General features: G+C 39.5%; 2 protein-coding genes across 2 annotated transcripts in view; one reads left to right on the plus strand and one right to left on the minus strand.

Moving 5' to 3' along the window:
* The window catches only part of PSMD10 (proteasome 26S subunit, non-ATPase 10), a 60891-nt gene that overhangs the window by 5939 nt on the left and 30751 nt on the right, over nt 1–24201 (plus strand). The gene's annotated exons all lie outside the window — the stretch shown is intronic.
* Nucleotides 1488–23384, minus strand: VSIG1 (V-set and immunoglobulin domain containing 1). The gene is made up of 7 exons (XM_009963670.3): nt 23304–23384; nt 19785–19945; nt 7212–7410; nt 5461–5616; nt 4618–4737; nt 3442–3568; nt 1488–2028 (listed from the first exon to the last, which is right to left on the minus strand). Exons 1-7 carry the CDS (start codon nt 23350–23352, stop codon nt 1845–1847), a joined length of 996 nt encoding a protein of 331 aa, XP_009961972.2. The 5' UTR covers nt 23353–23384; the 3' UTR covers nt 1488–1844.

Raw genomic sequence — 24201 nt, forward strand, 5'->3', positions numbered from 1 at the left:
GCAATCTGGCACAAGCGGTTTTTAGCTGAAACAACATTATAAGAACACTGTAAATGCTCTTTTATTCTGCAATGATGATAAATGCTAGGACACACGTACCAAAGACAAATACTTGAAAGCCAGAAAACTGGATAGAAAGGGCAATGAATACAGTTATGCTTAATGATCCAAACTGAATCTTAATTAGGACCTCATGCCTTACATCTTCATTAAGTGTTGCCATCTTTTTTTCTTTTTTTCTTATTTTTCTTTTTTAGTGCTCATTTTTTTGATAATCATACTTACAGCTGTAGGAACTGAACCTGAAAATTTTAGCCCAGATGTATCTTTTTATCTGTTCTAAAGATGACTATTGCATATAATTAATTTTTGCAGACACCTGTAATAAACTAATATTTACAGGAACAGTCGCCCAAGGATTAATGAACATTAGATCCTATAAAAGACTTAAGTGCCAAAAAGTTCTGGATTCCTGAGCCAGATACAGTTTTCTCCAATGCATGGGACTGAAACCAGTGTCTCCTTGTGTCAGTATCTGCCTCACGTAGTTCAGAAGGGAGCTGCTGAGGCTGTGTGTCTGCATTCACCTGAGCCCTGTGGTCCTTGAGCTCTTCTGAACATAGGAATCTTTGCCCTTTTCAAAACCTGAGTTTGCTTAACCTTAGAAACAAGGCCCAGAGAGAAGAGGTGTCTAGTGATCAAAGTGTATATGGTTCAATTCCCTTTTCTCCTTCCAAGAGGGTCCTCATTATTCAGCTGTTGGGTATTGATGTGCATGCAATAATTAGCTTTCCTTCTGATGCTTCCACCTGTAGAAAACAAAGTTACACTGGGCTGAGGAGGCAAGAAGAAAAGTAGCATGAGTTTGTTGCTTAATGGGTAGGGCAGTTACCTGGAAATAGATTTAAATCATCTCAGGCAGAGGAAGCAATCTAAGCTAGTGTGTTGTATAATAGGCAGTGTTCACTTCTAAGTTTTGAAAGCAATTGTATCTGCATGTCATGAGGAATCTGATACTCTGTGTGCCTATTATAACAAGCCTTGTAAAGGATTTAGATTTCCAACTCCCATTGTCTGGAAACCAGTCAATCAATGTCTGAACAGAGTACCTGAATGCTAGTTTCATTAAACTGAAAACCAAAACTGCTGAAACACACAACTCTGGAATGCTGGTGCCTTAGGAACTTTAAAGCCAAGAAGGTCACTGTTAACAAAATGTATTCCATGACAGGCAGCAACAGGGTAAAAGTTTCCAGGATCTGTTTTTTCTTTTTTTAGCTTTAAGTGGAATTCAGACATACAAGGTTTCATTGCTCCAGGTCTTAACATCTGTTTCTGCATTCTGTTGACATTGATGAAACTTCTTTTTACTTCTGATGTGCAAAATCAGATTCTTTAAACACTGCAGTGTGTTGGCCATGGTGATTGTTCTTGGTACACAGGAAACATGAGGCTGGCCAATGCTGTTTCTGGAGAAGACTGCTGTAGTTCAGAACTGTATGGATACATGCAGCATCACTGATAGTTGACCAAAAAAGCCCTTTGTCAAATGTTTCAGCCCATTTCCTAATTTGTTTTGCAAAATAGATTGGATAAATGTGGATGATAGTATTTTTATACTTATATTTAGGTACAATTATAACTAGATAATAAATGAAATTTAGTTAACTTTAAAGGCCAAATCTTCAGCTATTCACAAAGTGCATGTGTAACAGACCCTTTTCAATCCCCAGCCCAGTGGTTCACAATACAAATGCTCATTTAAGTTTTAGTCATGCTTCTACAATGACAACAATTTTTGTGTAAAGGGGTCCAAAGCTGACAAGGGAAACTGTATTAAAACTCTAGGCTATTTCTTCTTTTTCCACTTCCTGCTTCTCATCATTTTCAGGTGTTCCAGTGGCTGTCGTTTCATCAACGCTAGGGTATTCATTTGTCGCATTGCTTGATGGAACTGTGGTCGCAGGCATGTTGTCTTCATTAGGTACCTGAACATACTCTGTATTGGGCTGTTTCTGGGCCATTTCTCTGCAGAAAGACAGGATGAGGACTGTGATTTCACATGTTGAAAGGCCACCTATGCTAGATTCTTCCAAAAGAATAAGTCTTTGCAGTTTTGTTGTCTAAACAGTAACCCGCATATTACTATGACTGATTCAGGAGCACCTGAAAAGGCTACAACATCACTGCTGCTAAGACAGAAAGATTGACAGACTGTTAGAGAGTAAGACTGATCTGCATCACTGGTTTAAGTGGTCCCATTAGAATTAAGTGGATTTATTGTGCTTAAATGGCAGGCCAGGAACAGAAGGGGAAACTGAGTGCTGGCAAACGGTGCCTGAGAAGGGGTAGCAAAACACACTGCTTGGTGTGAGCTTTCTGAGAAATTCCATGCAGATATGATGTCCCATTCAAGTGCATAAAAGATAGAGTGCAGTCAGAAAAGAGCTACGAAAAGGCTGAAATCTAGAAAAATATCTTTAGTAACAGGTATGAATTCCATTTATCTTATCAAAACAATAATAAATCAACTCCTAATATTTAGGCACTGTCACATGTAAAAAATATCAGATGCTAATGGATTAATTCCATGTTGTAAGATTTATTAAGATCTGAGCACAAAATTAGTTGTTAATGCTACATCAGTTCAAAGCAGAAATTAGATGCATGAGTGACAGGCCACTGGTCTGGATTAGCAAAATTCCAACTCACAAAGTCTTAGACCTGTGCTACAGGGAAGTGTCTGGATGACCTAATATTTTTTTTCTGGCCTAAGCTGCATATATGCATTTAGCATTTAACATTGTAGGGCTAAATACAGTCTGTGTAGCATATGACTTTATCCCGATTCTGAAGATTTAGCAAAGCACAGGGGAAAAAGACATTTCCAGAGCAGGATCAGAGTGGACATGCTGGGCTCCACTTTGTTGCCTAAACCTTGTGCCTCCTGCCATTTGAAATGCCTCAGAGTATCCCAAGTGAGTGTCCTGTAATTTCAAATGTCACTGAACTGAGCCCTGTGTTTAACTCCAGTAACGTATAATCGCAGTAAATTTGCTGTGGCAACCCTTAGCTGCTATTTCTTTTTTTACTTCCTCCATCTGCCATTAACAGTCACCATTAACTTTAAATATTAAAAACTGTTTTTCCAACTTGCCACTTCTAGTTGTGTTCTTCAAAAAACATTTACTTTAGTATTTTAGGTACTGCTAAGTGGTAGCTGCCTATAAACATAGGGAAGAGGGTAACAGCAACTTCTGTTACAAGAGCAACAACATAAAAGTCATACAAAAGCAAATATTCTCACTGGAAGTTTTCTCAAAACCTGTATTACTTACCCTTCAAAAAATATTTGGAGTAATTACGCTTTACTTTAGTTCTGAATTATCAGCAGTGCTTTACAGAAATAATTGTTTTAAAATGAAGCAAACAAACGCTTACTGCATCTCGTTACTTGATGACTTCTTATTCTTTGCCTTCTTGGTTAAGATCCAGACGATAACAGAAATTATAGCAGCTGCCAGAATTGCTCCAATTAATGCTCCAGCAACAATACCACTGTCTGAATCTGGAAGGAAAGAGAAGATTATCTGACTTTTTAAAAAGTATTATTATAGCAAAATCCCATGGAAATTTAGTGGAGGAGCCTTTAGCAGAAAGACAGTATTAGATTTGAAGACCTAAAAACTGACTGACAGCTGTATTTCCAGAAGGGAGGCCAAAGATTCTCTAGGAAAGAGAGAACCATGTTTTTGTGACTTTTGCTGCCTGCTTTCTTGTTGGTTAGCTCCCTACCCCAGCAAACCCAACTCTGTGCCTGGCTAAAGGAAACACTGGGCTGTTAACACTGGAAGTAGTTGAAAGCCTTTGCTCTTCAGACCTTGCAAACAAATTCTGAAATTCAGGTTGCCTTTGTCTCTGTCTTTCAGCTAAGATGTAAGATGTATGCTCTGATCATTTGTGAGCCCCCAGAACCTTCTGTTTCCACTTCAGTAGAGGTTCTAGCTCTTCATCTTATAGACCGCTGAGTAATTGAGTGACCATTTCATGGACATCTCTTGTGGCTGGTTGTGCACAATATGCTTGGCTCTTGTTAAATGTTACTGGTTACATGAAAAATCTGCATGCAGATGTGGTTGACCACTGCTTGACAACAGTCAGGATAAGGTTCATCACTGCTTGAGGGCAGTCAGGTTAAGGTATTTTTCCATGACTGCAGTATTTTTAGCTAGTGGCCACATCTACAGTGCCCCAGTCCTTAAAGTACCACATTTCAGTAATGATTGTAAATTCTAGGGTGGGGGGACCTCAGTGGGACTGTTGGCTGGAAGAAATTGCTCTAAACTCCATGTCTGTCAGTTCTCAGTAAAGGCTCTGCACTCAGGGCCAGGTTCAGCTCCTGCTCCCAGTGCGAAATGAAGCTGGGGATGTTAAATGATTTGTCTAGGTCAGTGTAAATTCTGGGCAGGCCTGGATAAGAACTCTGGAGCTCTCCAAAGCCCGTTCTGTTCTTATTTCAAAAAAGACTATGCTTTAAAGTTGTTACAGCTGTCATTTTCCTAAAAAATGTACATGTCATACATCAAATACGTGATTACCTTCATGCATTAAACTTACGCTTTGCAGTTAGGTCAAGCTCACAGGTACTGTTCCCCAGGATGTTGCTGGCTATGCACCGGTAATACCCAGTTTCAAAGGTGGTGAGATTGCTGATGTAAAGAATGCCAGTGTTTGGATCTGTGACAGAGAGCAGGTACAGATTACTGTTCGTATACTGTAGAGGCAAACAGTTTTCTTTGGTTAGTCATACTGATAGCTATTAAGAGGTTAGAAACACAGGGTTCTCCTATTATTCATTCATTTGGGGTTTTTTAATTGTCTTTAAATCAAAAACATTTGCTTTCCTTGAAAATTACTGCAGTGGATTCTGCAGGAGTATATCAGAACATGAAAAGCAGGCCCCTACTCTGTACCGATCAGTCTGTCTGTGATGTTTTACCCACATGATACTATTGTCAGTGTAACTTCACAAATGAAAATGTAACAGGTACTGAAGATTTTCAGGATGGAGGTCTTAGCACCTGGATGACAAATTGACTTAACTTACTCTAAGTTAAGTCAGAATTCCCAGGGAAGGGAGATGAAAAGTCATAAACATTTCTTCCATTTTAACAATTTAAAATAATGGCATAGGCAAGATTTTAACATGCCACACTATTTATACTAAAAAAAAAAAAATAAAATAGGAAAAGCATCCTGTGTTTGTGACAGCTATCAGTTGATTTGAATAAGTAAAAATACAACTTTGTGCCATTGACCATCAGAACAGCAGGATAAGTTTTAACTACCCTACATGATACACAGTGTTTGAAATGGCTGGTACTATGGAATTCCAAATAATGTCTGGTACTATGGAATTCCAAATTTTGAACACGGTATGATAGTCCCATAGTTACGTACTAAGTTGTTCAGTCACAGGCCTGAGGGTATTCTCATCTACTTTGTACCAGTGGTAGGTAGGGCGAGGCAATCCTTCTTCACATTTGCATAAGAGGTAGATCAGATGGCCTTTTTCAGGTGTTCCTTCTATTTTGCAGAAGGGTTTTGATGGTTTGACTGTAAAATAGCGAGGAGAACAGACACATAGTGAGTACATACCCAGGGCTGCCACCTCGAATCCTGGTACTGTGCTGCTATAAGTAAAGATTTGAATCCCATCTACACATTTCCACCTGAGAGCAGAGTCTTGTTCATGGATCTGACCAAAGGCTCTCCCATAAAGATTTGAGTAATATTAAATATATGTACATGGCGTAGGATGCAGTTTTATTGTATTTTCTGCCGTTTGCATGCTACATATTATTATGGAGGTATCAAGATGAAGACTATCAATTGCTTTAATTATAATCAGCCAATCACTATTTGTCATATACCATTCTGCCACATAGCAGCATCATTTTCTTTAGGGACACAGCAAGAGGTTTTCCACATAAAGAGAGAGGGTCAAGGCCTGATTCTTCACTATGTTGCAGTTGTGTAAGGCATTAATTAACTGCAGTTCTGTTAAAAAGTATACCTTGATAGCATTTTCTCACTTTGTACACAGGAGAAGATTCTGTCTTCACTTACACCTATTATTTTTCATTTCCCACCTATAGATACTCTGTTGTGTTTTTTTAGAGTACCAAAAATGAACACAGATCAATTTTGTGTGCATAAATGAACAACCTTTCTTGGTTTTCATGTGAAAAGTACAATCTCTTACTCGACTGCTCCAAGATTTACTATTTGTTGGGGGAATTTTAGATGAGAATTAACAGTAGTACTTTAGCTTTTCAGGGATTGAGTTTACATGGTTTTTTTCTTATCCCTGGCAGATAGGCAAATGATACTGGAATCACATTCTCATGTGACTTTTATTTGTCACTCTTACCAGGTATGAATTCTCAATATAAAAGCAATGATTAGATGGGGTTAGTACAAACTTTTATCTTATTAGGAAGTAAAATAGCTCATTCCACTGCTTTTCATCTTTTCTGTCCTGCTGGTTTGTGGTTGAACTATTGCTTTCTTCCATCCAAAATAGACTTTGTACTACTTCTATCCAACACATAATAAGTTTCTAGAGTTTCTGGGAATGGGAGTGAGCCAGAACCCTTGGGCTATACTGCTGCCTCTCCCTGGATTTACACAAGTCACCGTGACCAACATTAGGTAAAATAAGTAAAATTTTGGTCTTTGCTGGGGCTGGATTTGATGGCTTCAGAGAGAAGTCACTCCCAGCTTAAAGGGGTTTTTATTTTAATCAGCGTTAGTATCACTTCATTTTCCAACATGAAAAATGTAGAGAGGTTGGGTAATTCCAGCTACCAGCTGACCTGCGTACATTAGGTAGCTTTTTGAGAGTGGAGTGAATCTGAAGGCCACTCATGGGAAAATTAGGTTTTACTGTGGGTCAGGCAAAGGTAGCTGGGGAGTGCTATCAGGTCTGCTTTGTCTGGAAGCTAGAGGGCACCCCAGGCTCTACCTGCCTCCAGAGCCCTTGGAAAAATCTGTGCAAGTGCATCAGTGAGCCCTTTCTCTGCATCATGGGCCTTGTTTATCACAGTTCTGTTCTTCCCTCTGGTCCTACGCATTTTGAGCCATGAATTCAGTGTTTCATAATAAGGGAAGAAAACTACAATACAGCAATAGAGAGGAAAGACGCTTACCCAGCACACGGACAATCACAGATTTTTGACTCTGTCCAACGTCAGCCTCTGGGCTGAAAACTTCACAGGTGTAGGAACCAGTATCTGAGGGCCGCATGTCGGAGATTGTTATTGATGCATTTCCTGGACCTGTTGCAGCTGTTATCCTGTTCTTAAATTCTCCATAGGAGTAAGACTGGCCTCCTGTATAATAATAGATCTGTGATAAAGAATCAGTTGTTAGTTTAATAATGAGAACTTCCTGCCTCCTTGTTTGGTACTCATAATTGGAATGTAGTTGATTTGTGATTAAGCCAAGAAATGTCACCCCCTTTCTTGCCCCCTCCCCCAAGAAAGCAGAGATGAAAACATGGTACATTTGAATATATATTTCTAGTCGTTCATAAAAGACGAGCTTTTCAGAAATGGGATTTTTTAATTGTGTAAATGGACGGTACCTAGTTCTTTGTGGATACTGCAGTCACAGACTGATACATTTGCAAAAACAAAGGCGAGACCTTTGACCATCATATGACAATTCTGTGAAAAAATGCCAAGTCTTGACAATGAGTAGAGGTACTAATTGAAGCACTGATAATTTGTGATATAATTAATAAGTAGCTCAGTAGAAGATTGTAACGAGAATGGACCTGTCATTGCAAAAAGTGAATGGCTGCAGAGCTTTCCAAATACAGAAGCTAGCAAACCAAAAACTGAAATGAATCCAGAAGGCATAGATCTAATCGAACAAGGCGCCTGATCTGTTGGCAGTAAATATGGTAGCAATAAAAATGCAGTATGAGAACAGCAGCAGAATCTTCACACGTGCAACTAGAGCAACCATGTTGTTCTCCTTGTTTGTGTCATCAGGGTCAGAGACAGTGTCGTGGAGTATCTTGGTTTTTTGAGTTTATACCATAGGTAGAAGTCAAGAATACCTGTTTGCTTCGGTGCTTGGAGGGGCACCTCTCTGGCATCAAGAAGTTCCCCTTTTACTAAATAGTAAAATAGTTTTGCAGAATTATAGACATAGGAAGGATAAATGTCTCTAAGAAATGCAACATTTTCTCCCAAATATAAATTTGCTGTTAAACATTGACCAATTTCTCTGACTTCAGGAGCATCAATTGTACTTAACAGCACTGTGGGAGTAGAATTGGCCTCATAAGTTTATAAGCCCAAACCTGTTTTCTGTTCACTGAAAGGAGAGGTAGAATTGTGCTCATTGTGGAGCCTGGTTGATAGTCTGAGGCTTGGGTCTTGAGAGTCAGTTTAGGAAGTGCGGTATCTTATCTGGTCTGGGGTAAATACAAGAGTTCTCAAGGAGTACACATGCTCTGTCCAGTCTAGCTGTGCTGTGAAACCAAGATCTGAAGGAACAAAGCTAATGTGGAAAACTATGGAACGTTAATTATTTTTTCTCGGTTGTTAATGATAGTGGTGTGTAAAAGTGACAGTATTTGGGATAGGCAGCATGTTCCCCAGTGTCTACATGCACAAACTCCATTGTCTAGGTAAAGTGAACCATTTACCATACTCAGTCATTTTTTTGAATTGGTGATAGGTAACCATATAGAATTACAGGTTGGGACCCAAATAGATCTAATATCATTCCTACTGACAGTATTCCAGAATCATCACTGTAAGTGTATTTATTGAAGTTGGACTAATAGCATGTTTTTTAATAGGAATAGCTGGAAAATGCTTGTAGGAAAAAGCTTCACAGACTCTTGTGAAATGTCATTCACATTTGACTAGTATCAAAATTTCCTTTTGGTCAAAGTTCCCTGCCTTTAGGGACACTGCAGATCCCTAGGCAAGAAGTAAAATTTGCTTTACTTTGCAGATCGACTGATTGCATTTTGAATTAAGAATATTTATTCTTAATTCTATTTATCCACCCTGATACGGTGTTGACTGAAGTCTTTAAGCAATGTTATCTGAAAGCCTTTATTAGCTTAAGGCAAGTTACACCCCAAAACTGTCAGAGCACAGCTGGTTTATGCAATGATAAGGCTTTGGAATGAAGGTCAAAACTCAGACTGCACAGCACCAGCAGCCCGGGTACTGCAGCTTGGCCTCATCTCAAGTGCAATTTTGCCTTTATCTTTCCCTGCCCCAGGATTACAAACACCAGGTACAATTGATGCAGGGCTCTGAACTCCAAAGCTACACCACTGCATTGCCAACATGTGGAAAAACTGGTGTTGTAGTGCGGAAGCATAAGAGGTCCAGTTTTAGCACAGCAGCAGACTAGGTTAGAAAGTCTGCTGAACAGCTGGACAGACTCTCCAATTTCCATTGTTTGCATCCAATGCCATCTGTTTTACAACTGATTTTATGCTCTGCAAATGTCTAGAGCTAGACCTCTATTGCAAAACTAGAGTCTGGATGCACACCCTTGTATTCCCCAAGGAAAGAGAGTGTTCAAAATAGGGAGTTTGGTTTAAGCAAATCTCTCATCAAAAAACGGATCTACCTGTAATTACAAAACCATGCTGGCCACACTTGTCTCATTCTACACTTATCCAAGTACGAGCAACAGCAGAGTGTCACCCAGTGTTTCTTACAAGAGTTCAAAGTTACAAGAACTGTGACTTCTGACTTCAGGCTCCTCTGAAGCTGACGTTCCTATATAGGTGTCAGCAGTGATGGGCAGGATTTGCATCTCCACTTGATCAACTGCATCTGTTTGAGTGGGGTAGGGAAAGAGCTTCCATCAGCTCTTCACACTAATGTGAAATTAAGTTGTCCCATGACTTAAATGAAGTAATGCATGACATGCAGAAGCATGAGATGAGAGGCAGGCCCGTTATATCCTACTAAATGGCCTGATTACTGAATAGAGGGGCTAAATTCTACTTAGTCTACCTCAGAGTGATCTGGGATTTACGTGAGAGTCAACAGTAGCAGAAGCTGCCTGCTGGGTGCTAGCTTAGCTATAGCACACGTTCCTGGGAAACAGGACTGGCACTACAGCGAGTCTTAAATGCAGTCAGGGCATGGCAGTAAACATTATAGAGGAGCAAACGCTCCTCAGTGTATTTGATCTGAAGTCAGGGTGAGTTTTGTATCTAAGCCCTCATACAATACACTGAAAAATTAATCCCCTGTGTTCTCTCTTCCTGTGTGAATGCACGCAGAGGAAACATTTTGTGTACACGGTTAAATCTGAGGCAACTGTCAACACAGCAGAGAATATTTGTTCTCTTCATGGATTTAAAAGGAATCTTTCTGGGTTGTTTTTTTCAACTATGAACATAAAGGCAGTGGAACATCTCAGGGAAATGCATTTGGTTCCTCTGCAGGCTCCTGCCTGTTCTCTGTTCTTCTGCTCCTGTATGATGCTTATCTCACCAGCTCTGGAGTTCATTGCCTGAAGGAAGGTGGTAAGCACCAAAAAGGCTGAGTAATGTTGTGATTAATTACTGAGTGTATATCTTCTCCCAGAGGTATGATTGGATTGTGTACACAGGAAATTTCATTTAAGAGGAATACGTTTCAGTTAATTGGCTGAGAATTCATAGACTATTTTAAACAATACACTCAAAAGGGGTATTTTAAACTCTTGTTCAAAGTAGTTTCATGGTGTCCTTGCAAAGCTCGTATTTGTGCCTTCCAAAAAGCTGAAATGAAAACCTTTGCAAAAATGTTTCTGTTCCATTTCAAAAGTAAAAAACTTGTTTTCTGTTAAAGATAAAGAAGACTTTTTATTTTTGGGCAACTGACAGTTAATGTTCCTTCCTACAGACACACATCTCGTTGGCATTTCTCTCCATTTTACCTAAAATGTCCCTAAAATGTCTGTTTGGGAAAATTGTAAATTTAGTCAATGGTAGACTTTTCCTGGAAGGCTTTTTAATTTGATGTGATAAATATATTTAAAGTGCAACATACTGAATGTAAAAAAATATGAAATAAATCTGTTGTGCTTCTCCTGAAAAAATAAGCTTTTCACATCCCCAAGCAAGTCGTGAGCATCTCTAGTGAAGCCCATGATTTACCAGTGTAGAAGCAATGTTGATGATGCAGTAATAGTCGCTGCTTCTCCTTACCGACTAGTTTGCTCATGCATGTTTTTATATAATGGTGCCTTTTCACATTTCATGGGAGCAGCTGCCTGGGATGACTAATCAAAAAATATCACTCTGAAAAATGTTGTCCCTAATAACTCCACAATCTGAAAGCACCAGTCTCTGCAAAGCAGCTAAATTGCCCAGAAAATGTCTCCCTGACCTTAGAAAGAGTTGCAGCTTAGTTTGTTATTCAACCTGTGGGCCAGGCAGTGCCTAAAGGCACTAAGGTCAGCAGCCATCCTTCTCGGCTTTCTCAGGCAGTGGTATAGTTAATCTGCATTTCCAAAGTCACAGTTTCTGATGCAACCAAGAAAATTATTTGGGCCCATAGACTTCCAGGGCAGTTGAGTCAATTTTCCGAGTATCTGTTTGGGGAAGCTGGCTTACAAACAGCACAGGGAATTGGAAATGATCATACTCATTTGGAAGAAAATCTCGGTAATCTCAATGCGCTCAAGATGCTGGAGTCAAGATTATTTGTATCCCCAGTTCTGAAGCATCTGGTACATGAAAGCACATGTCCTTTTCTTCTTCTTTAGTCTGACTTGTGGGAAGGCTGCTTCTCTTCTAGTGTGATGGTGAAGAAAGTATTCACCTTCAGAGGAAGCAGTTGGCAAAGCTGATGCTGAGCTGAGGATTTTCAAAGGCTGCCAGATGTTTGGCAGAGAGTTTGGAACCCACCTACAGGTTTTCTTTATAAAAATTCTATAGGAAGATCTTCTTTAGGGGGTGGAGGTTGTGTGTGAAAAAGCAGACAGTAAATTAGAAGAAACATGCCTCCATCTGCTTCTTTTCTTCTCCGTGCAGGACAAATACGTACTAGATTTTGCATAAGTATGTGTCTTTCCAATGTCTTTGGATGGACTCATTCATAATTTCCAGGTCAATATTCCTCCCACTCTCCATCTCATGGTGTCATTGCATCACAATGCTGTACGTGCCCAGTACATCGGGATATCAAAATTGTAAGATGAGATATATTTGAAGATGTGTTAAAATGTCCCGCTTAATCTCCACAGTAGTCTTAATTTCCTGACCAGGGGGCAGTTTCAGGATATGACTTCCTTTCCAGTGTCTGTCTTCCCTCCCCCAAGCTCCTTCTCACTTTCCCCCACCAGCAGATGCAAAGCTATAGCATCCTGTTCCATGACATTTCTCTAGGCTGATGTATTCAGCATCTGATTCACAGTCTTCGCCTGGAGAGCTGTAAGGCTCAGGCATTCAGAGGGCCCCGTCCTTGGGTTGTTTTATCATTTTCGGTTTGACATTTTCTTAAGCTACTAGAAAAAGAACCGTTAAAGGCACTTTCTTACCGATAAATGCAGTGGAGGATATTAACAACTTTACTGGCTTGAGATCATGATCTCTCTTCGAATTCTGAGTACAGACAGAATTTATAAAATAACAACAAGGAAAAAAATTGTTCATCACTCCCTTAAGCATCTTACCATCTAATTAGAGAACAAATGCTGCACACTGTGTTAATTAAAGCCCAAGGCTCAGATTCTGAACTGGGCTAGATAAGAAAGCAAATGCTCACATGTGCATTCCTTTCTTTGACGTGTGTCATGTGACTGAGCCTGGCCCCAAATGCCTTTTTCCATTCACAGCTTCTTTTCACACATTTTTGTCAAAACTCTGATCTGCAAGGCTGTAGTGGGGATATTATGTCCTGCATTATTGGGATTTTTGCATGAGTAATTGAGGATGTTAATAATCACTAGAAGTGTCTTGTCACAGTTGCACATTGTTAGAAGAAGAAAGGGATGGAGTCAGAAGCCTGTAGAGGATTAATCATTCAGCAGCTTTAACTGGTGCAAAATACTTTGGGGGAGCAGCTCTTTCATGTTCTCACAGTATCATGCTTGTGGCTGAACTATTCGTGAATAATTTCTACAGTGCATCAAGCACAAACATGTTTTCTCAGTGCACTTGGTGTAACTGCTCTTCAGCAGTTATTAGACCTCAATTTACATTGTGTTGTACCCTGTACTTCACGGTGAGACAGGAATCCCACTGCAGTCAAGGAGAGTTTGGAATGGATTATGTCTGGGACATTGAGATGCCAGCTGAGAGGACACCAGTTCTGGCAGTTTAACGTCCCTCTGTATCCATCACATCTCAAAATGTTATATTCTAGAAAGGAGATCCAGAATGATTATATTTTTTTGCTGTATAAATATGTAGCCCCGAATTTGGGCTATCTAGACTTGCTCACATTCAGCCCAGTTGCTCCTGGTATGTGGACATGCCCTTCAGGTACCCTTTGGGTAGAATATTCCTGAAGGTGCTAGTTCGGCCACCTAGAATAGCTGTGGGAAAAAAACAACAGCTACATCCAAAATATTTTTGATAGAGGAAAATACAATAAAAAATAGGATGAGTTAAAAATTCTCTATGATGCATCTGATTTATATTATCTTAGTCATATGCTGGTTTTAAGATTTTAATCCAGAATATGATTACAGGTCTCACAGTAGCATAAATCTAGCAGAAGCTATTCAGCTCTTTTTTTTTTTCCTTTAAGATTGTGGGGATTTTTTTCTTACCTTGTATCTCCAGCTACATCTTCCCCGTGCATCTGTCACATACACCATCTTTTGACAATGACTGACTGACTTTTCATCCATATTCAGAATATCGTGACACGGGGAATGCTGTATTTGGGTAAAAACGTGCTGATCTGAGAGTTAAATGAGACTTTAAATGTTCCCCCAAAATCAAAGAGCCTCTTCTCTACACAGCTCCCCATCAGTACTGTCAGTGCTGTTCACAGGGACAGGGTGCCTTGTGTTCAGTGGATTTTGCAGAAGATGTTTCAAGCCTTATTTCTACGTTTTACTTGAAGTTAGGCAAACTAAGATTGAAGTCTAATGTTTGCTCCAAACACATCAGTTACAACTTTATAATTTTCTACTTGTCTCTACTTTTCCATGTGTTCTCACTATTGTTTGCCTCAGTGTGTCAGTTTGTTTTATCTTCTCTGCAGACTGTTACCCCAGTGCCAGAGATAACCACAGGCAGCCCACAGTAATCCCAGTGACATCCAGGGAATCACTCTGACCACAGTGACATGACAAGAATCTCCATTCCACTGCATTGGAGATGTTGCCTCTGCTTTCCATGAAGCTATTTCTTTTAAATGCCTGCTCAGTCATCTAAGTGCTAGATAAGACTCAATTTTAAAAAATCACCTTTAGACAAAAAGAAATGCTCATGTATCAGAGAGGCCCTTTCCAGGAAGTTTTCCTGTACTGCTTCAGGAGGTGCTTTGCACAGGCTTATCTTCACTTGTGGGCTGGAACTAAGTGATCCTAAGTAATCCACTAAGTGATACCTTCTCAGTAGTACAGATATGAGAAAAATGCAGTGCTCTGGCAGGATGAAAGCCAATATATAAAATATATGGAAGATATTCTTGCTGTTATATGCTGCTAACACTCTTTCCCTCACAAGTGCCCTTCAGTAGTTTTACCAAAGCAGTGTCAATGTCACTGTTTGCAAATATTTAAAGCTCTCTTTTTTTTAGAGAACATTGTCATGAGAAGTCTATCAAGAATTTAGTTTCTCTTACAAGTAACAGTCATTCATGACCTTTACTCATCTAGTAAATTTAAAATTTCAATCAGGAGTTCTGCCCTGCCCATATCTTGGGTAGAAACGCAGTGTCTCTGATAATTTCACTTACTTTTAACTGTGGGTGGCCTGGGCTGGAGGCTCAAGGTGTGGCCCTGGTTAGGCTCAGAAGTTGTATTTAGCTTTGCAAGGCTGTAGCCTCGCCTGTGCAGAGTCAACAACAGGCTTCCATCTTTCAAACATTTACTTAGGTGCTTTACACCAAGGCCAGCCGAGTGACTCAGAGCATGAAATGAAGCACAGATGTAGATTTTAGCAGGACTTGAGTCTTTACCTTATGAATCAGGCCAGGCTGTGATGTGCTCTGTAACCCTGGGTGAGCTGAATTTTGCCTCAGTTTGTCAGTATGTAAACTAGAGATAATTCAGTATTGGAAAGGTCTCAAGATCCTTGGCTATAAGTTATTATTTAAAAATTAAATCTATCATTAAAAAGACATGTTGCTAAGGAGTAAATAGCAAGAAGAAAAAGTTAAAAATACTTATGGCATCCTTTTTTCCATGAGTTGATATTTACATTATTTAGTTTGAATGAGAGGAATTACTTCCACTGGAGAAACTTCTCAGGAAAAGAGCAGAGTTAGGCTCCAATTAGTAAAAAGATCTATATTCACACACTATATATAGCTGCACTGTCTTCAAAACAGCAGTGCAAACACCTGCCATTCTGCTGTTTGCTGCCTCCCTTTTTATCATGCTGCCTGTGAACAGCCTGTTTGTGGTATTTCATCCTCTCTCTGGTGTAACTGCCATGACTTTTAACTGTCGAGCACCTGCGCCAGCATTGTGTAAGGTGGGCAGTGCGGAACAGAGTATGAAAACATTGGAATAGACAGCAAGAGGCACCAGCCAGCTTTATAATGCCAGTGCTGGCAGGCAGATCTGCATCAGGTCTGCAAAGTAATGAAGAGCACTGCCTCACCTTGAGGCAAGGTAAAATCTGATGCTGGATACTCAGGGGCATTACATTAACACTGGCACTCGTCCTGATCCTCATCTTATTGTTTGCGCTATAGACAGGACTGTACCTGAGCTTATGCATCTCAAAACACTGTAAGATCTGTAACCTAAGTGGCAGTATAAAATACTGACATTCTTACTAAAAAGGGTACCAGTGGCCTCTGTGCTTATCATATATTATGTCCTAAGATCTAGTAAATTAAAGCTCACATTCATTAATGCTTCAAGCCAAGAGGATCTTAATGACATAAATTTGCCTTAAATAATTCTAGTGTTCTACAGAGTTTTCTCTATTATTTGCTTTCACTGCAGAGAGAAAGGACCATAATCCCTAATATATACATAAACATTATTTATTAGATTCAAGATTTTTTTCCCCCATAGTTGTTATGGAGAACATCCCCCCTGCTTAATGTTATTATGGTGAATATATCAGCCATGTGAATAGTGGGATCGTAAAGATAGCTAACATTTACTGAGATGCCAGGAGTATTTAAAATTGTAGCAGGTGGGATAAGAAGATGTATTTTCTGCAATTTTTTTGAAAAACTGTAAGTCTCCTGTCTTGAAAATATTTGGCAGAAATTTTCAGCTTTAAAAAATTGAATTTGAAATGTTATCCATTTAGTTGCTGAAAAAAAATGGCAAATTTTGAACGGAGCCAGAATTTTCAACAAACTTTCAGGGGAAATATATGCTAGTTATAAAGAATTGATTGTTTGTTTATTACTGACTTTTTAGAAGAATCTAAATATCTCATAAAAGGAAATAATTTTATCCCACTTAAAATGCAAGCTACTGTTCTGGTATTCAGTGAGGTATGGTGCCAGTCTGTTCAATTCAGTTGGTTTTGTCATTTTACCAGCATATTAAATGTATTTTTGACTTGCATTTTACTATTCGTCTCTCTACACAATGAAGTCCAAAGCTGGCAATCTCCGCCATTACCATGCATATATTTCCTACTTGGAACCAAATGTGAAACTTCAGTTACGTGCAAAGCAAGCAGGGCAAAGCCATGTTTATGGAAAGAGAGATTATTTTTTGTTTAAACTTGTAGGAGGAAAACATGCGTGCTTTCAGGCACTCAGTCCTTTCTGAAACTCAGAAAAGTCACAGCCTGAAGCAGAAATAGCAACCTCGTGTTGCTGTGGGTTCAGAGGGAAGTTGAAAATCCAATTTAATGTTCAGCTGTGTTGTGTAACTTCTTAAACTGTATTTTCCCCAAGCAGTCACACTCCTTTTTTCCCGGTGTTTGCATTAACACGATTAATTTTATTGTGAATAGGTTCAAAATGGTAAGGGATTGCCCTTTTGTGGTAAAAGGATACAGGGTCAAGTAATACAGGACTGAATGGATTGGTAAAAGCATTTTGAGGAGTAGTGCCCCAGTCCTGCAGCTTTTCACACACATGCAGGCTCCAGGCACATGAGCAAGCTCGGAGGCGCGGGGGATGTCCCCCAGCCTCGCCCAGCCTGCGAGCCAACGATAACTGGCGCGGCAGCCAAGGGAAATTTTACCTCGATGTTGAAGGAGAACGGGATTAGTCACTAACCTATGGCCTTTCCAGATTGAACTGACTTTATTTAATGAAAATGCAGATCATCCATTACAAATGCATGTGTGTTACAGTGTGAAAGTGAATTTACCATGAAATTGGTTTCAGAGTGGGAGAAAACCAGATGCAATTTCTCACAGTAGTGTTTGTTACAGTCCATATAGGCAGGGCTTTCCCACTGCCTCCAGTGGGAGCTGCAGAAGCTGGGAGTGAGTGCGGAAGAGATTGATCCATAATGTTTCCCTGACATTTGGCAGCCTCGCATCAGTTAGATCTTGTTGAGCATATTCTGAACCACCCACAGTATTTTATGATTATAATCCTCAGGGGGTATTTTCTTATCATTGGTCACAGTTTACAAATGGTTTTCCCCTCCTGGATCTCTTGAAACTGCCTGATTCTCCCTCTAAAATACTTGCAACTACAATCTGCTTATTTCTCTTACTTGTGACCAGAAAATTTATGCCTTTATTGTCTTGCAATATGGGAAATTTGACACAAGTAAAACAGAGAAATTCTAACCAAATCTGGAGATTTGGTCTTATCTCAGTGCTGTACTTCCCACCTGAACAAGTGATTAAAATTTATGATGTAACATGCTGGATCAAAATTATAATATATTGTACCATATACCACTTAGGAAACCTGCAGCTACCACCCTTTCATGAATAATTCTTCATTTAATACAACAGTTTTGACTTGAAAAAAGCAAACAATGAGTAACAACTATTCATACAATTAGTCAGGCAAGGTGTCAGTCTGGCATTCAGCTAGAGTCAGAATTTGGGATGGGCTCACTTAGCACTGATACAGTCTTTATCTGTGGCTCTGCCACAGGAGGTTGAGCTGTTTTGTCTTATGTTAAATTATTTCTTACATACTGGCTATTGCCATTCAATGGCAGGTATGTTATATACTGTACATTCTGCAGATTACAGACAGATTAATTCTGCTATAAATAATATAAAAGATAAACCAAACCGAAGATATAACTCTATCAGCAATGGCAAACCTCCTAACATAATATTATTACAAAATTGGTGAACATGACAAGAATATCATCAGTGTGGAACTGTGACACTCTTCTAAGTCAGATCTCTTTACATTGATTCTCAAGTGTAATACCAGGCAGGAGGACTGAACTTCTAGGAAAAAAAAATATTAGCAACAGGATAAAAACAGTGGGAGAGAAAATGGACTGGTTGTCTAACAGGCACAAGCCTGACACAAGGGCATGGAAAAAAAATCAGCCATCTTCAAGGATGCAGTAACACTTCTAATCAGCATTTTTTCTTATAACGGAAGGTGTTGCTGATTGCTCAGCACCTGTCAGGACTGAGCTGATGGGAGCTCATACTGTGCATGTTATGCTGGGAGTGAGATTCATGGATTCATTTCCCCACCAGAAGATACGATTGATGGATAGCTCTTGAAGTCTGGGCATCAGTGTGAGCACATATAGAAGTTACCCATCCCATCCCTGACTCCCATCCAGGCAGACCAGGCTGCTCTGCAAGGTCTTTGCAGCCACGAGAGGCTCAGGCAGTGGTTACAGCACGTAACTGTCTAGTACTTGGTGTCCTTCACAGTCCCGATGCTGCCTCTGTGCTGATGCTCCAACCTACCATGCAGCCTCATGATACCCCCGGGGGAGATGCGGTTCAGCTCTGCTGCCTCTCGGGGTCTCAGGAAGGGCAGGGAGCGCTTGCCTTTGATCTGTAATTGTTCTGCTATCACAATGACACCCCTGGGATGCCGTGAAATACCAGCGCAAGTTTGCTGTGGCAGATTTCCTGCTATGACAAATTTCTACAGAGTCCTGCCAAAATACTCACAGCTCACTTTGCACCGATAGCCTATTGTTGTGCACTGCTCCTCCTACTGAGCTGCTGAGTCAAGGAGCTCTCATTTGACCCTAAAATGGGGGACATATTGTCATAGGCAAGGGCGTCTCACCAGGAAAACAGCCTTCACAATGGCAGGAAATATCTGCCAGACAAGAGAAAAGGGAGCTGGTCCAGGGGCTGGAGCGCTTGTGTGATTTTTGGACACCTGGTCTTTGCTCTGCTTCATGCTTCCTATGTGATTTGGAGTAAGTGGTTTGAGCATCTGAATCCCTTCCGTACCTTCTCATAAGTTTCAAAAGGAGTTCAGGCATGCCAATAGGAACTAGAAGCCTAGATGACTTTGTGTATCTGCCCCTAAATTTCATTGCACCCTAGTCCCTTGTCTTTAGGGTGGGAACACCATTACCTGCCTCCCTGATCTGTAGTGAGGATAACACTATCAAACATAACAAGATTCTTTGAGGACTTAAGGATATTTTAGATATAACTTCATATGAATAATAAATAAATATCTTACGGTAAGCAGTTGTCTCTCTTTGGCGCTGTAAAAGCTCCACTGAATAAAGAAATTTCCCAGCAGTCCAGGACTCGTGTATGTACAGAGGAGGGTTGCGTTTCCACCTGTAGTGACATTCACTGTCTTCTCAGGGACGGTCACCACAACACCGCTGACAGGGCCTGTGGGCAGCAAGTGTGGTGAGGAGAGATCAGCCGGGCCGACCCTGGGAGCCGTGCGGGAGTGCCTTGCTCCCTGCATTATTGAGGAAACCTGTAGGACGTGTCTAGTTGTTCTCCTTTTCAGTACAGTTTCCCTTGGGTTTTGTGTGGAAATTTTAATGATAACAAGCTGGGAGTGGGTAAAAGCTAACAAGCTAATAAATCCCCCAGAATACCTGTGCCCTTAAAACAAATAATATTCTGAAAAAGTACGTACTTGTTCTCACTTGTGCAGACCTATCTTCTCACTAAGAGCCTGTGGCTAAATGGAAGCTTTCTTCTACACTCGCAGTGCTCTCCTGCACCTTGCACTCTCATTCACAGCTGTCTCTAGCCCTATTTTACACCCTTCTTGCCCTTTTTTTTTTTGCAGTTATTCCTTAGATGTCTGATCTTTACTGTGGATCACCATCTCCTACAGTCTTGCCTCTTCTTACATTCTTATGTTCTGATTTGAACTTGGTGGCACTGTTGGATTCCCCCAGGCTGGACCCCAGCAGCCTTTCTCCACTTTTCTTTTGCTAATTACTTTGCTTTTGTTTAGGTTTCTTAGGGCTTACATGCAGAAGCTGTTATTTTCCAATGCTTTTACATTGGAAACTTCAAGCTAAGCTTTTTGGAACCACTTTTATTGTGTGGGTTGTGAGAAATTCTGTGACAACTTCATCAACCCTTTCTGTTGTGCTCAAAGCAGAAAGGAAGAAAACATAACTTGTGAGCCCTTTCCCATAATGCTCTGATCAGCCCTGGCTACACAGCCATATTAGTGAAAACAATCGAGCACCATCTTACAGTATTTATCTGTTTCTGTCCTCCATATAAGTTACTAGCAATGGTGACATATGGCAACAAAGCCAGAGCTGTCAGAAAAATAAGTCTGAATTTCAGGGTTTTGCTAGATCAGAGTCTAGTTTTAAAGCTACTGTCTAAAGATTCTGAAGGAGAATATACTTCTTTTGAATGTGATGGAAAACATAAGTCTTTCGGAGCTTTCTATGCAAAGCATATGTTATATTAATAATAATTTTCACATGGGCTTATTGCGTGTATGCATGATAGAGGAAAACCATACAAAATGTTCTTCTCAATCTTCTCAAGTTACAAGATATCTATGCATCTTATATCCAGGCACTGCTTTTGAGAGTTTAAGCAGAACCTTCAGTAATAACAAAAGAGTATTTTGCTCAAATTATCAGCTCTATGAGAGAAAATATTGTTTAAAAAATAAATATAATCTATTTTGACATTTTTAACCATGTAAATATTGGAGATTTATCAGTTGTTACAGTATGCAAACCTATCTGAACCTAGAGTCTGAACTCTTTGGAGTCTGTTTTCCTTGTTTGATGGCTTCACTAGTAAAACCTCACTGCAAGGAAAAAGGGGATAATCTACTTTCTGTGTTGGTGGTGGCTAGGATGAGAACTGGTGGGTTTAAACTGCAGCAAGAGTTACATTATAGGTGGAGACAGTCCCACAGGAACAGCTGGAGACTGACCTAAATGTGTCAAACCTGCCTTGGGGAAAAAGGGGTTCCCAGTGCTGGCTGCAAGTCCTGCTTATCCTGTTGAGCTCATTGTAGCTTAATCCTTACTGAAATCTAATATAAAAGCTGTGTAATATTATTTTAGATATCTCAGTTCACTGTTCTTGCCTTTAAGAATTACAGTTGGCCAGAAGATGATAGTTTCTTGCCACAATAATACTTCCAAGTTTAGATGTATTTATTCCCTGCTCTTCGTAGGATTAAAGCTACAGTCTTTCAACACAATGTCATTCTACTGAAAACCTTAATTTTCCAGTCATCTGCTCCACGTATTTCATTTATTATTCTCTAGATTTGGAGTCAAGAGTGCCACGGAGCCTGGCTGTTATAAGCTTTTCCGGAAGAAATTAATTTTAGCAGAAATGACTCCACAAAGCATTCTAGTTTTCATGAAGTTGTATATTTTGAAGAAATACATTTAGTTGAAATAGGCTTCACTCTAGTAAAAATATAAAGCCAAACCCCATCAAACTTCCATTGTCCAACGAGGCTATTTAAAGCCATCACTAACTGTAAGATGGAGCTTTTGACTGAACTGGACCTGAAGAGCCTGTTCCCTCATCACAGAAGTTTTGCTTCGCATTTAGTTCACTGTTTACAGTTTCAGACTTGTAATCTCATTTCATACATACAGGCCTTTTGGTTTCAATGAAAATAAGTGCCTGAGTAAGAAGTAACTCAGTGAAAAAAGCTGGTGTGAAGAGGACCATAACTTGTTAAAAGTAGTTGATCAACTTGTTAAAAGTTGATGTCTTTTACTCATCAATATTACGCTAAGACTGCTTCCTTGCCACAGGGAACATTATTGCAGTTAATTGGGAATCACCCACTTTCACTGAACTCCCATGCAGTTTCTAATGCTCATGAAGTAAATTCAAGTTTGCTGATCTTCTTATAGCCACTACAGAAACCCCCAGTCAGTGGCACCCATCACTATGGACACACTGCTAGTTTTAAACCCAGAACATTAAAATCAGAGGACACTATTTTGAAAAATTTTAGTACTAACACTGAATTGCTCTTAATTTCTAAGGCAAAAATCTGTGGGGTTTATGGATGTGTGTGAGAGACAACATTGGAATATCAGGAGCAACTATTTAAAATATTTCTATGGCATCCAAACTAATTCCATCAAGAGAAGAAAGTGTGGAAACTATCTTCCATTTTATTTTTGGATACAGAGGCTGTTCACCTCCATGGAGCATTAGACTTAAAATGCATGCTTCTGTATATATTAAAAATAGTTTAGCACAATGCAGCGTCCTTGAAACATGAATAATATATAATCTTTAATATATCATAGAATTCCTAGATTCCACAAAGTATTACGTCCTCACTTAACTTTAGCAAAATCCAGAGGATTATTTACTTGCTTAAAGTTAAGTATCCCCCCAAAATTTTGGTGGGGATGGAACCAAGGCAGCATTTCCCAGGGCTATTATCAAGGGGAGACGAAAAACAAGTGTGAGAAAACCCAACCTTGAAACACTCAAAAGCCCCCAATGGTCTATGTGAGAGCTCTTTGACTCTTCCTGGCTTCAGAGCAAAACGTTAATTTACCAAAGCTAAAATTCTGTTCTTGAGTAGAAAACTCTTACCAATCCGTGGTCAGCTTGCTGATTTCCACAAAATGACATAGCATTATAGCCACGATTTTCATTCCATCCTAAAATAAATCTTGAATGTTCTCCTAGTTTGCTAGCCAGGCTCACCTGCTTCATTTCAACAAGTTCCTTTATTCCAGTGCTATTTCAATCAGTTTGTTATTCTTACCTGTCAGGATGGCTAGAATTGGAAATATCTTCAGCATTGTTGCAAACATCTTCTTGTCGCTGGGAGAGAAGAGAGACCAGATGCTGCTCTGACTTCAACTAAAACTCAACTGTTGTTTTTTTTTCAGTGGGTTTTTGTTTTCCTTATCAGCTGTGTATCAACACGTCAATAAGCTTTTTCATTCTTCTCCTTTATCACATGTGTGCCTTTCTCCGACTAGTGGTGTGACTGTTCAGTTGAAACCATTTTGTAGGGTTTGAGCAATGGAGGGTATTGTTAATAATAAACCTTTGAATCTCCCACTTTTACCAGGGCCCAGCAGTATTTGCCTACATAAGTACTTCCACTGAGTACAAGAAAAGTGTTTGAGGAGCTATTTAACAGTCAATCTGATTACCAGTGTGGGAGTCAGGCCTACTATGAATAAGGAATAATCTTTATTTCCTGTTAATTCTATAATTTATTTTTTTAAATGGGCATATGGAGATAATACGTTGTTAGTACATTTTCATTTTAAAACTTATTTCTCATACAGTTTTATACAGAATGATTACATGGTATTTATGATTGCCTTGAAATTTCTGTATTGAACTCATCAATAAGATAACACTCCAAAATAAAGATAAAATAAAAGTTATCTTCTAAACTGATAATCAAATCTGTTTCATCTAGTTTTAATTTATGAAGTTAAATACTACTAATACAAAATGACAAAGTTAATAGAATTATTTTTATTTAAATGTTAATACCTGATTTATATAGTGAAAAACAGTGAATGAAGGTTAGAACTTGAAGAACTAATTACAGTAACTTAGTAGATTACTTTCTCCTTAGTAAATGCAAAATGCCTTCTCTAAGTCTCTGAAGCTCATGCGGAACTGAAGGTGCTCTGCTTCTT

Source organism: Tyto alba, unplaced genomic scaffold (genome assembly GCF_018691265.1).
Source record: "Tyto alba isolate M040663 unplaced genomic scaffold, T.alba_DEE_v4.0 Super-Scaffold_5, whole genome shotgun sequence".
Classification (NCBI taxonomy): domain Eukaryota; kingdom Metazoa; phylum Chordata; class Aves; order Strigiformes; family Tytonidae; genus Tyto; species Tyto alba.

Excerpts from the sequence above, each read along its gene's own strand:
- VSIG1 (XM_009963670.3), bottom strand. The coding sequence starts at position 23,352 with ATGTTTGCAACAATGCTGAAGATATTTCCAATTCTAGCCATCCTGACA. Across the intron at positions 19,946-23,303 it reads AATTCTAGCCATCCTGACAG|GCCCTGTCAGCGGTGTTGTG; the intron begins GTAAGAATAACA and ends TGCTGCCCACAG. Across the intron at positions 5,617-7,211 it reads TGTGATTGTCCGTGTGCTGG|TCAAACCATCAAAACCCTTC; the intron begins GTAAGCGTCTTT and ends GCTATTTTACAG.